The sequence below is a fragment of the Ictalurus punctatus genome, chromosome 23, assembly GCF_001660625.3.
Source record: "Ictalurus punctatus breed USDA103 chromosome 23, Coco_2.0, whole genome shotgun sequence".
Classification (NCBI taxonomy): Eukaryota; Metazoa; Chordata; class Actinopteri; order Siluriformes; family Ictaluridae; genus Ictalurus; species Ictalurus punctatus.
In genome coordinates this window covers 7,127,371-7,142,213 of record NC_030438.2, presented here as the reverse complement: position 1 = coordinate 7,142,213, position 14,843 = coordinate 7,127,371, and the positions used below count along the sequence as shown (strand labels likewise).

The 14,843-nt window shown below is 38.7% G+C and overlaps 1 protein-coding gene across 1 annotated transcript in view; it reads right to left on the bottom strand.

Annotated features, from left to right (window-relative positions):
• Positions 1 to 14,843, bottom strand: part of LOC108256478 (contactin-associated protein-like 2) — a 139,302-nt gene that overhangs the window by 37,922 nt on the left and 86,537 nt on the right. Inside the window, exons 12-13 of the mRNA XM_017453397.3 lie at positions 13,600 to 13,719; positions 12,021 to 12,221 (exon numbers count right to left, since the gene is read on the bottom strand). Of these exons, the coding sequence (XP_017308886.2) occupies positions 12,021 to 12,221; positions 13,600 to 13,719 (321 nt within the window). The remainder of the gene's footprint in view (positions 1 to 12,020; positions 12,222 to 13,599; positions 13,720 to 14,843) is intronic.

Below are 14,843 nucleotides of genomic sequence, written 5' to 3'. Positions count from 1 at the left end.
ACAGCTAACAGTACTCCACCAGGTAGAAGTCAGATGTAATGTCTTAGAAGTATCTTGACAAATTACTACCTTTCAAGCACATCTCAAACAGTTTTGGTTACAGAAACCACTTCAACTATTAAATTGCTGTTTCAGATATAAAGATACTGACTCAGAAGCTGGCAGAAGCACAAGGCATCAAGGCGGCGAGGCAGAGAAGAAGAAAAAACAACAACAAAGTACACGTGAACCTCTGGAGAGTTGTACTGAGTTCAGTTCATTCCGATTGCAAATTCTGATTTAGTGGTTGACATGCCGGGCAGTGCCTAAAAGCACCCTTTTGTAAGAAGTTTTCAAATCAGTGGCAGAATGCAGAGATATTTTTAGGCCCAATCAATTTTCATAAGGGATTGGAGACAGAGCTTGGTAAAACGGAGCTAGATTGGACACATCATCCGTTGTCATTCTTGCTCTGCAATGTAGGTAATGAAAGACTGGGGAGACATGCTTTAAAAGATTTAATCATGTCTAAAAATCTCTGAATTTTATTCTGATCTTTACCGAGCGGGGAAGCATGAAAAGCGGGGCTGCGAGGGATTGGCTATGACGAGACCTGATTTATTGCTCTTCCTAGATGAGTTGGACCATTTAACATCATATACTGTATTTTCACAAAATACTTCATCAATAAGAATGGTCTATATTGCTTCCAAATATACACTGGAGCAAAGACCACCATCTCAAATTGATTGAATCGTGCCAAGAAGGCTGTTTATCCACCTTCATTCCATTGCATAACCTCTTAATAAGAAAACATATAATTTTCACATTAGCACATCCATAGGTAAGGAAATAAAACACCTCTGGGTGTGCTGCTATAGGAAAACACACAACAACATTGTGGTGTGTTGCAATTACCACCCCGAAGTTGATTTTCATTCATTAGTTAATGACTTCTAAATTTCTAAATTCGGCTTTAGTTTCATTATGATGTGCTTATGGTCTAATACTGCATCATGTGCACGCATATTTGCACTGCTTTAACCCCTCTCTGTAATTCCCGCCTTCCCGCACACCAATTGATCGATAATAAAAGGCTTGCAGCAACTATTGGCCAAATTCCTGCCTCTCAACCTTTAGCCTACTCTCAGCGAACATGCGAAAGTGAAGCGTTGTTGTGTACGGCGTCAACATGACAGCTGTCCTGAGAAAAAACAACGCCCATGGCCATATAAGATCATTTTTAATTTCATGCTATCACATTGCTTTGTACTACATGGCCATTCAAATGTGTGAATGATAGCAGAAGGTACTCTCATGGCATCTAATATTTTATTTTATTCCATAGATATTCAAAAGAATGTATGGAATGTAAAACATGTAAAACGTGGGGCAGAGTGAAACCAATTATTAAATAATAATACATATATGTATGTATTTATGTGAAGCTAATAGTGTGTCTTTTTCAGTGTATTAAAGTCTGTATTCATAGTAACACTGTTTTTAATGCTATTAAATCTATTGGAAAACCCTATGCTATGGAAAGCTATGGTCACCCTAGCTTTTGTGGTGTAATGTTATGTGCATCAGCGATATTTTATTTACAAATCCTCTGGAGTACCCAGAGGAATCCCACATAGCACTGGAAAGCATGAAATCTTTCCCAAAGGCAGACATGGGATTCAAACCTCCAACCATGGAGGTGCGAGGCAAACATGCTAACCACTAAACCACCATGTCCCCACAATTGATAATTAATATCTACCATGCAAGTCCCTGTGTAAGTCACAATAGTAATAACAATGAAAGCATGCTATATAATATATAGAATTCATAGAAAAATAAATCAACACCTGGCCAATCTGAATCGAGCATTCAACGGCACTGTGTATCTTCATGATTATGCCACTGTGCAGGTTTTTCCCTGCAGAGACCTTGCCATGTTGTGAATAATTTTCTTTTGATAAATTCACAGAGCCTCTCTAGAGTCATACAGGTAATGGGGCAGGCCTGGAGAATATTCTGGAAAATATCCAGAAATGTGAGAACCAGGGTGTTTTTTTTATGACGCTTTATGACAGACTGCACACTCCTAAACTACAGCGAGAAGACATTTCCATCCTCCAGAGGATATAAAGCCATATCCTGAAGTTGTTACAAACTACATCCCTGCTGCAGGGACTGTTTGGAGTGGCTCTTTTTCCCCCCCAGCTGAATCAGAGAGCCAGAGAGTGCACAAGGCCTTGAATAATCATTCCGGTGTAATAAAGAGAAGCAGGTGACTGCTAGTTCTTTCATCCCATTTCAGAGTTTCCCGAATCTCCTGGGAGTAGGTTCACCTTTATGTCTCATGTCAGTAAATAGGATTCTCTTTGTGTGGTCTCTGAAGGTGACACTGTAAAAGAAAGGGGTGAGAATAGAGAAAGCATTTGGGGATTATCCCAGCTGTAGAGAGTAGCAGGGAGTCACAGAGTGAAAAGATTAGCCTTTAGATTTGCTGGAGAAAAGCTACATGCTGTTCAGAACTGCAGGGATCCCAATTTCTGTCTAAAAGCATCTTGGAAAAAAGGGGGCGTGACAGTTTTATTCACTTCAGGACAACATGGAAGACAGCTTGGAAAAGCCGCACACATCTGATAATAAAACATGTCCTTGTGCTTCTCGTTGACATCACTTCTTTCTGGCTTTTTCTAATAACTCTCTGATGGAGAGAAATGAAGCGGCAGGTCTTATTGTGATTAAGTAACGAGTCCAGGTTTTTTTTTTTTTTTTTTTTTTAAGTCCAGCACTTCAAACACAATACTTTCTTTCTGTTCAAGATAGAGTTCATGTCCTGTCTCCTACAACTGAAGTTAAATGTTCTCTCTCTCTCAAGGCATGAAGTGAATGGTTGAGAATGACTGAATAAAATCAGCACATGACCACACTATCCACAGAATTCATTATTTAATATTAAGTCATTAACTAGTAGAATTCTGTAGTTCCAGCATGCAGAGTTCTCCCCGTGCTGCGGGGGTTTCCTCCAGGTACTCTCATTTCCTCCTCCAGTCCAAAGACATACATGGTAGGCTGATTGGCATGTCCAAAGTGTCCGTAGTGTATGAATGGGTGTGTGAATGTGTATGGGTGGATTGGCACCCTGTCCAGCTTGTACCCCGCCTTGTGCCCCATGCTCCCTGGGATAGGCTCCAGGTTCCCCGTGACCCTGAAGGAAGGATAAGCGGTATAGAGGATGGATGGATGGATGGACAAACAAATCAAAAGGGGCATATGAAACCCTATACAATGTGCATGGGAGGCAGGATGCAAGTGTATGACTTCTGTGTAAACTATTAGGGCAAATCCCAGAACTGAGTCCATGATGTGACTCAAAAAAATGCAGCAAACAAAGTTAATCTATATATGAAGTCAAAAGACAAAAAACATTAAAAAAAACAAGAACAAAAAACAAAACTGGAATAACGTGGAAAAAGAAAGCAAGGTTCGGATTTAATGTGAAGATTAACAGGGTATACATAGATAAGCTTACCAAGGACACAGAACAGGTGAACACAGTTGGGCAGTCAACCAATGAGAAGATGGTGACTAGAACCAAAACAAAGGCACATGGCAAAACAAGCATAAAAAATACGGTTGTGAATACAGACTGTGGAAATGAGGTTCCTCCACAGGGTTGCTTGGTTTATTCTCTGGGATAGGAATCAAGAATCAAGAGGACCCAGATCAGATGGTACAATATGACCACCTTACAATGATGCCCTCTGGTCAATGTATCAAGAATTGGTCAAAGACCCTCTGGGAAAGCCTGAACCTGCTGGATAGATTATATACCACAGTTGGCTTGGAAACATCTAGGGAACTCACAGGAGGACATACATTCTGTGACTGGGGATAGAGTGAAAGCACTATGAAAACTATGATAATTATGATACAGTAAAAGTGAGGTGAAGTATCTGGTAAAGAAGCTCTGCTCACTGGAAGCAGTAACAAGCTGTACTAAAAGCATTTATAATACATTTTTCATAGGTCACAGATTTATGTAGAATGTCAGGCTAAAAGCTTTCTGCCTGACCTTTTGAAAATTTACCTGCTGTCGGATTACTTAACTGAACAGAGTAGGAGAATGTTAGATCACTAGGAGACAAACCTAATTGCCAATAACAGGTTTCCACTTTTACAGTGGCATAGAATGATATCTAGCAAGAAAGTTGTGGCAGACAAAGAAAAATCAGAATTTTACCTCAAAAGCGCTAGTGTACAGTGCTGTGAAAAAGTATTTGCCCCATCCAGATTTCTTCTGTTTTTGTGTATATGCCATACTAAATAGTTTTCGATCTTCAAATGAAATTACTGTTTACGGTTTACTTTATACTGTTACATAACTGTTACAAAATAACATAAGGCTGTCCAGTTCATGGCCATGTTGTACTGAATGTACTACTACTACTACTACTACTACTACTACTACTACTACTACTAATAATAATAATAATAATAATAATACAGCTGTAGTGGAATACATTATATGCATTTCTTAATCTGTTTATGAGGAGCATCCACGATACACGTAAAGATTAAATGCTAAAGTATTAGATGTAGCGCATTAATATAAACCTTGTATAATATAAAATGTGAATGAATCAAAATGAATGAACACATTCAGAATCAGAATTGAGAATTTAAACAGTCTTGTGTTATAATGGATTATTTCATGTCATTTATTTAGACTAGTGGACAAGAGTATTATGTAATATAAATATCTTTTTACATTCTTCATAGACAGTACAGTGGTTTCTCTTCACTATATTCCAATAGAGAAGTTATTTGGAAGAAATACTGTGGGGGAAAAGGAACAGTAAATGTAGCTGTGAGTTTTTTTTTTTTTTTTTTGGCCCTTACTCTGACAGATGATCACTTCACAAACTTCACACACAGCAAAACATTCAAACAGCTTCTCCTGATCCACCACAAAAAAGTGGAAAAGAAATCAACATGCCCGTTGACAGAACGGTTTCTGATTTTATAGCCTCCTCACAAAAATACACAAGCTCAACCACTTTGACATGCAGATGGAAAAAACATGTATAGAAATAAAAGAGACAGGAACTCTTTCAACGACTTTTTTTTTTTAAAGAATGCTTGCGCATATTTAATATATACTCGTAAGCATATGTCAGGAATACAGCAAAAGCACGCCTATGCATTTTTTTCTTCATCTAAAGAATTATGTGTTTAAACTCATTACAAAGCTGACATATGTAGGAAGTCATTTGATTCTTCTCATCTGAAGAGCAACAAAAACCTAACCCTGATCTTCTGGTGCTGAAAAATATGCAATCAAGAAGTATTATGTGAAAATTGACAGTATGTGAATGTGAAGTTTATGAATCACCGCAGCACAAGATTTGAATAAAAACTCTCGGATATAATTAGTGTGTATGGATGAGTGTCTAGGCCCGAATCAAACCCTGAATGCCTTTTACATCAAATATAATTCATATACTAAAGACATTGTTCTCAAAATGGATTGTATAAACCATAGGCAGGGGGGTCTGCTATTTTCGTTTGTTACAGAGGTGAAAACGACAATTATTATACTGTACCTATAAATAATGGCAATTGTGGTAGAATGACAATTTTAATAAAAATGGGCTCTATGGGGCAATGGTGGCTTAGTGGTGGCTTAGCACGCTTGATTCACACCTCTAGAGTTGGGGGTTCAAATCCCATCTTCGACCTGTGTGCTTGGAGTTTTCATGATCTCGTCGTGCTTCCGGGGTTTCCTCCAGATACTCCGGTTTCCTTCCCAGTCCAAAGACATGTATTGTAGGCTTCCAAATTGTCCATAGTGTGTGAATGGGTTGGCATCCCATCTAGGGTGCCCCTGCCTTGTGCCCCAAGTTCCCTGGGATAGGCTCCAGGCTCCCGATGACCCTGTGTAAGATAAGCGCTATGGGAAATAGGTGGATGGGTTCTTTAGTCTGTATGGGGTGTAATGGATGGGTTCCCTTCTGAGTCGGGTTCCTCTCAAGGTTTCTTCCTCTTAAAACATCTTAGGGAGTTTTTCCTTGCCACCATCGCCACTCAGTGGCTTGCTCAGTTGGGATAAATTCACACCTTTAATATCTGTATACCGTGTTGATATTTCTGTAAAGCTGCTTTGAGACAATGTCTATTGTAAAAAGCGCTATACAAATAAAATTGAATTGAATTGAATTAATGCCCCAGTATAGTGATGTGGACACTATACTGTAAAAACATGAAACATTAAACTGAGGACCTGACTCTCTGTGGTCATTAAATATTCCCCCATTAGCCCTTCTCTATCATGTCCGCCTAATAATCCCCATCTCTGAAATGGGTACATCACTCTCTTCTCTCCACTAGTAGCTGCTGTGTGGTGGGCGTTACGCACTAGTGGTGGTTGAGAAGACTCCCCCCACCATACTATGTAAGTCCTAGCAGAGTCAAAGTTTGCCTGAGCATCTTTAGTGCCACAAATATACAACCTTTGCGATCTGCATTTTCTGAAAGAGCAACAGGTAAGATAGGAAGAAAGATTAAAATATTAACCGACACTAAACTTACTCATGCTAAAAGACACTGCACAAAGAACAAAAATGTAATCGATCTCATCATATGAAGCAAACCACAAATGCAACCAAGACACAGAAATTGAAACGAGCACAAATTATGTCACTGTTAAACCTGAGCTAGAAAGAGATCTGCTATGGGTATTAATCCGCGTTGTCCTGCGTCTCCTGCTGCCCACCTGCCTCATGCTTTGAAGGTTAATGAGGAAGTATTGACAACTCTGTGTGAGATGCAGTAATTTGCTGGAACAGTAACTCATGACGGTGTGTGAAGGACAATAGATAAAAACACACACATTTTCTGAAGCAATCTATCTTGCAATGGAAGTATACAGGGTAAGGCTACAGCCAGCAACTATTTTCTGGTATACAAAGGATGTAACACGGCTGAACTTCTGTTTCAACCATTTTGCTGCGTTTTGCTTCTATGTTGGTACTGCACTTTTTAGGCCCAAGAAACCCCCCCCCCCCCAACCCACCCCCTTCCCCTCTGCTTTTCTCTTTTATTGTCATTCTTCATGTCAGTAGGCTGATGTTTGGCAGGAAGAGAGCTGTGGCTGCCGCCTCACAACAAACATTACAGGTGGCAGATGGATTTGACAAATGAGTTCGCTCTGGTACAGGGAGGGAGGCCAAGCAATTGTGTGTCCAAGCTAAATGAAAAAGACAGTACCACAGTACCACACTACACACATACCGAGCCAAATCCCTGAGGCACTATATTCATCACAGCTCCACTTCGAAGGGGGGGTGGGGGGGATGTGTGTGCAAATATATATATATATATATATATATATATATATATATATATATATATATATATATATATATATATATATATTTGGCTTTCAAATGGCTGTTAGATTTCAGGCTGCTCATCATGGTGCTTTGTCCAACAGGAAGCTGTTGAACAAAATAGGGCCTCGCCTAACATTTGGCTTCTGCCCAAACAGGGGCTTGGCCCAAAATAAGGCCATGCTGGTTTTATTTATTTTAATGCTTTTCTGTTCACCGTGGTGGGAAAGAGTAGTTATTTGAGTTACCATAGCCTTCCTGTCAGCTCGAATCAGTCTAGCCATTCTCCTCGGACATCTCTCACAAACAAGGCATTTCCGCCTATAAAACTGCATCTCTGTCAATATTTTTTGCTTTTCGCACCATGGCCTGTAATCTCTGTAGACTGTTAATGAAAGGTAAAGTTACATACTAAAGCTAAAGGTATAAATGAAACCTAATGCACCTTCCTAGGTACAAGATACATAGATATATGCACCTGTGATGGTAGTACCCCAGTATCAAGGAAAAGTACATATCGATACCTTTATTCCTGAGAGTGGAGCTGGTTCATGCTGGTTTCGTACTGGTTTACCTGGTCAATCAGCATGGTCAGTATAAGCAACAAGCACACTACAGTGTTCTTACTAAGCCACTGCTAGTCACCTTATCCCACAGGTTCCCAATCATAGTCCTGGACTACCCCAGGTCCTGCATTAACCCACTCTCTCCATCTCTGGAAGGACCACTAATTAGATAATTTGTTGGATTAGCATTGGGAACAGGAAAATCACTAAAATGTGCAGGACAGGGGGTACTCCAGGACCTGTGATTTGGCCCTTCATACAAATGATTCGATCTGCAATGCGATTGTTTATCATTGCTACATTTTGTCATGGCATGCTAAGCATAACCATTACAGCATCGTTACAAGGAAGTTGTTCGAGACTCATTTAGATTAACTACCTCTATCAATACAAACCTCTTAGCCAATGCACTTTTAAGTTTGTCCTTTGCTTCGTAAATATACTGAATACTGACACATTTCAAGGATAAGCTCTGCTGGTATCTAGATGCACAGATTTGGTAATTCTGCAAATGTTTCTCCAGACACAAATGTTCTATAGCCAATGAACTGGTACAAAATGATCCACTCCTTTGTTAGATTTGAGCATATGTGAGATGGCAATAATCTCAGACTCATGCTGGTTTCAAATTCCAATACACGTTTCAAACAGTTAAAATAAAGGCTTTTCTCAGCAGGACTTTGTTTCTTGGCGACAGTCAGAGTGTTTTTGTCATCGAGGAGGAGACTAAACTTGAATAAACGTTCGTTTTGCACTCGGCCTGCTGTCTGATCCTCTCAATACAGATGGCATTTCCAACAGAGAGATTAACAAGGACAGTTTTTCTATTAGTTAATGGTGCAGGGTGCAAATGCTTTGAAATGTGCAGTTTTGTGCAGAAAATAGCTCTTTGAAATGTGTCACATTTAAGCGAAAAGCTAAACACTTATCAGAGCAGAGAGAACATTACAAATAAAATAAAATAAAAAAAAAAGATCCATGACCTACAGTGGCTGCTGATGCATGTTATTTATTATTTCAGCATGCCCTGGTGTGCAACAGCTTTTCATCAAAACATACTACATTTTTTCAGCAAAACTTTCATGCTAATCATAAATACCCTGATTTTCACGTCTTCTCCCAGGGTTTCATTTACAGTACAAGTCTCTTATGAAAAGGAGTCAACAGTTCCAGAACAGAGGTAAAGCTGAAATTTTATATTTTAACTTCATTCCACAATATTAAATGAAGATATAAATTGATGAAATGCATGGCAGTGTTCTTTAACTCTTTTTTTTTTAACAGAAGCCAAAAAAAGCATTTAATTCATTTGTAATGTCACACTCCACATTAGTGGTTAATGGCTCATATAAACGCAGACACTCACGGCTTTAAGAATTTGCGATTTTTCTGCAAGTTTTATTTATTTATTTATTTTTTATTTTTATAACCTAGCCGATTAGGTTTAAATGTTGTAATTTTATTGTTGCATTTGCAAGCAAAAATGCTTTCACTGTGCTGTCAGTTATATTTCCGCACCGATGTTATTCTGTAGAGGTGTGAATGATTTTCCCAACACCTCACCTTTCCCATCACCCTGCCTACTAGCAGCTACGAATCATGATACTCTACACTCAGAAACCCAACAGGGTCCTGACTAATCTTCTCACAGACTTGTGGCAATAAAATAGTTTGTTTGTTTATACTGATTGAAAATGTCTGATAAGTCGATTTCCATTTCACCGCTGGAATGGAACACTAGTATACTGTGAGAAAGGGTTCATTAATACGAAAAAGTGTTATTATTGGCAATATGATTGTGTAAGGTGATGAAATTACCCTGTCCAAGGTGAATATTTTCCTATAACAAGTGTTTTATTTCTCTTACACCACAGCAATTTGCAGTATATATAAGCAGCAACGGATATTGATGTTAAATATGGGGATGTGGAATAAGTGCTAATACTGAGCAAAAAAAAAGTCCAAGAAGTGTTACTCTATTGCAGGTCTGAGTCACTGTAAAAATAAATAAATAAATAAATAAATAAAATAAAAAAACTACACCAGCACAAACATGAAGGCAGCCATTTTACATTCAAAACGAGCTTCCATCACTTATGTGCCAGCACACACAGACAGAGCTGACCATGTTGATAAAAGAAGCAGCTTTTTTTTTTTTTATGTGTTGATAATGAAGCAGCTTGTGTTGTGTTGAACCATCTGGAGCACATGTGGCAAACCGCAGCCACAAAACACAATCAACATCGCTGTCCTCCTGGGCATTCATCACACGAGAGCGAGAGAGCGAGTCTCCAAACCCCATGAAGTCCATCCAACTGTGACAAATACAATTTCATCCTCTGAATAACGGGATAATTATGAATAACACTTCACTTAAACACAAACATTTAACCAATAAATATTTATTAAACATCTGTCACAATATCCACTTTAAGCAGTAGAAATGAATGCTACAAAGCCAATTCATAATTATACTTTAGGACACATGAAGGAAAGGCCCCATGGTGAGTTTTGCAAAAAGAGACTGTCATTTTCATTGCTCTGAAAGGTTACGTTTGACGCATGACCATGCAGACTCACATAACATGTCTGTGGGAGGTAGTTTACAATCCAATCTGAAATTTTTCTCGGAAGGATGGCAAAAAAAAGAATAAAAATATCAGGATGAAGATGTACAAAGTTGATAGAGCCATATCCCAGGTGTCACAGCACACAAATTATTGCCTCGGGGTGGTGGGAAAGGGGTGTGGATGAACATTTATGCAACCAAACCTTTTGTGCTTTTTTTTTTTGGGTTTAATTATCCTTTGTGTCAGAATAAAAAAATAAAAAAAAAATGTTAGAACTACTGCATAAAATAGTACTGAAAATTTTAGTTCCATGCTGTAACACTACAAAATGTGGGTTGGTTCAAGGAGGGTAAATACTTATGCAAGGCAATGCGTGTCAAAAGCTCTGTTATTTTATAAAAAGTACTGCATGCACGAGTTATATTTCAGGCTGAAGACTGAACATTAACTTTAATCATTAACAGAGGCACAGTTTGACACTTAAATAATCAGAGAAACGTCTCATTAAGGCGACATTTCTGAAAATTAAGTGGTATCCATATAAATAATATACAATTGACATGTATAACAGTTGGCATTTGATTTGAAATCCCTATGAAATTAGTATAATGTGAGCTCTAAATTGCTCGTTAGCACGGTCTGGGTCACAACCTCTACAGAACGTATTCTTTTTCAAGTCCATTTTATTAATAGATCTACAGCCTGTCATGTTTCAGCCTTTAATAAAGAGTACATAAGGCAGTTGAGGATATATTTGTTGTTTCTCATGGGATCCTGTGTTTCTAATTGAACTGACATCACAGCCACCAGGCAGCACAGGAGAAAATATTTATATTTATAGAACAGACTCTGCTTCTTCATCTGAAATTGACTTCAGGGACGCAGCATGAGATCTACTCGATCTAAGACAAACAGTGTACAGATTTAGACAACGTTCATGGAACGTTACACATTATGTATAATAGGAACTAGGGAGGAATATCTGGGTAGTATATTAAGACAATTTCTGCTGTGGTATTTGCAAATGTCACACCGTAGGTGTTGAGCAAACTTTTGGAAAGACTTTTGACAGTCATATTTACGAAATATTCGCATTGATTAAACTGGACCGCGAAAGATTGACATCTTCAACTGTCCAGTTTGGGTGAGTCTGAGCCCACTGTAACATCAGGTCCTGTTCTTGGCTGACAGGAGTGGAAGCTGATGTGGTCTTGTACGTGTTGTATGTTCTGAGAGGCTTTTCTGCTCACCATGGTTGTAAAGAGTAGTTATTTGATTTACCGTAGCCTTCCTGTCAGCTTGAATCTGAACATTCCTTCTGACCTCTCTCATCAACAAGGCATTGCTGCCCTCAAGACCCACGACGGGCTCCACTACTATTAGTCAAGAACAGGAACCTGAGGCTACACTGGGCACAGGCACACAGAAAATGGACAGTTGAAGATAGATAGATCAGCATCCCAAATAGATCTTCCTGCCCCATGGGACACACCCTCACACACTCTTCCTCTCTGTACCTGGAGTGTTGAGTAGGCGTGATGAGCGGCAGGTGTAGGTGACATGCTGCTCGCAGTGATCTGCCGCATCCGTAATGGCGCTGATCTGCTCGATGGTGGCGCTGTAGTTCAGCTGCAGCACGGTACGTCTGTCCCTGCTCGAACCCGATACGGTTGTCAGAGCCGGCAGGCTGTTCACCACTGTCGTCCACACCTTGTCCTCTGGAAACACAGCACGACTGTCACAAGAGTGTTGCATTACAGCAATGTCTTAAGTGCTCAAGGGTATAATCCCCAGACATTATACCCTTACCAGTCACATTTGGTAATGCGATTATACCAATCACATTTGTTTTGAGTTAAAAAAAAATCATATCTAATAAAGAAGTCACAAAAATGAGCAGCGCTAAACATGGGTCTGGGAAATCTTTCTCACCTGTTGAAATGTTTGACCCAGTGGTAGGTCATTGAGCAAGATCATAATGTGATAATTTGCATTATTATGTGACATCAAAAGCACACAATCACCAGTATTTTAATTTGTTTAGGCAACTTACATTCTACTTTCAGTTTGTGTGCTGGTTAAAATGCAAATGAGGTTGACCTGGCGAAAAGCTTGATAAATTCCTGCGCAGTTTGCCACCGGCATTACATGTAAAGCTTTTATTGGGCAGTCTAAGTGAGTGATGGTCTAATTAGAAAAACTTAGAAAAACTGATAGCTAAAAATAAATCCTTTTTTGGTTTTTGGTATTAGAGTGGTAGTTGTGTTAGTGATGTGGGTTGATTTGGGCAGATCTGGCAACCCATTTAGCTGCATCCAATTCACACACACACAAAAAAAACATTGCCATGATTTTATTAATCAAGTCAAAATCTCAAACTAACCACACGATAAAATCCTACATCCAACACACATGTTACAAGTTAATGACCTCGGTTTAGTATCTTGTAGCTGCATTAAGTTGCGCGCAGACAATACAAAATAGGACGTGCTGGATCAAGTGCTATTTTGTGTGCTGCAGAATAATGAAGGTGGAAGCCATGTTGTTATATGAAACCAAATTTATAGCAAAAACGTCCATGAATCAGATAACTCAAAACGGTTGTTAAGTCCAAACAGAGCCCAAGATCATTGCAGTGCTCTAGGTCCAGGTTGTCTAAGTCTAAACATCTGTTTGTCTTGTTAACATCCTGTAACACTATGGTGCGTTTCCTTCAAGGACTTGAGGAGTGAAAATGTTTGTTGTTTTCTCAGTAGTGTGCTATTTGGGTTGAACGTCTAGATAATGATCCTCAGGGCATTTCCCAATTAGCACTGAAAACTGTTATTCATTAATCAGTCGTCGAACGCTACAACAAACTGTACTCCGTTGATACTTATAAACAAAAATACGTCCGTCATTTGACGCCAAGACAAAAAAAATAATTGTGTGTTTAGCATTTTGAGAAATCCTTGTAGTCGTTTTAAAATCTGTCATAATATCCTGTTTACAGTTCACAGCAAATACGTACATCATATACACTCCAAATTCACAGCGTTAATCCCAAATCTGTAATTTAGTTAGCAGTGGACGTTTGGACTTTGGTACATAAATTACCTGTCATGTTGCAAAAGACTCTGAAGGGTCCTAGAGGTCCGCTGCCATCAGGATCAATCCAGTGGACATCTGAATGTTTACCCAGGTGCTTGTAAGCTTCACATGACTGCTCGTACAAAGCTGGAAGGAAAAAAACATGACACGACTGAGCGAAAAGTTTACAAAGTGAATTCGCAGCATTTAAGCAACTACCCTTTTTTAATTTTTTTTTTTTTTTTTTTAAGTATGTATTATCTCTTCCAAATAATGAAAACACTTTATTCCAGGCAGATCAAGATCGAGTGGTCATGAGGTGTGTTATGTGTTATGTAATAGAGCGCACGCTGTGGACGTAAGCACAAAATCACAGACGCTCCGGTTAGATGTGAAATGATTTAACTTTAGTGTGGGTGGTAATGTACAGATATGGTCTTTCATGTAGACTCCAAATCAATAGTTTAAAAAAAAATAAGGTTTTGCGCCAGTCTGTGCTACAAAGGTCACGCCATCTCAAACATCATTAAAGATAAACGTGGAAATGTTTCCGAAGCCTCCGTGCTTCATGTCGCACGCTATTTTTTTTTAATAAGTGTGGATTTCAGAGCTCCGTTTAAAAAGAAAGACAGCTTTTTTTAATAAAAGGAGAGACAGAATGACATCCCTGTAAACAAAGGACATGCAGACGGTCTCGCTGTTGGACAGAATCCCTTTATTTATATTGTCCATTAAAAATAGAGAAGACACAGTAAACTTATCTCAGTCATTGTTGTAAGGCAGAGCTTTGAATGCTCAAATCTGATTGGTCAGATCAATGGGTTGATTCATTCATTTTATTTAATCACAGCAGTGTTATCAGTTTTATCGTAACTTACACAGATGGTGGACGCTCCACAAAAACAAGTTTTTAAGAAAAGTAAAGTATAAAAATACAGTGTTTTTGTTTCCTTTTTTGATTGTAAAACCCTTGTACGAAGCATGCATCATAACTCTAAAGTGTTTAGATATCCTTCTAGAAGTCATGACCAAAGACAAAGCTTTATTCTGTTTCAGTTGTGTTTAAATACCGCATGTTTTATCTTGCTGGTTTTGAACAGCCACAGTGAAATAGTTGAAAAACTAAACTAAACTAAACAAACAAACAAACAAACAAAAAACGGATTTGAATATAGTACACTGACTACATTTAAATCTTCAAAATATTCTCTTTTATCATCAACAAAGGTTCTGAGAGCTAACAAACAACAAGCTTCCATTTTTAAAATATA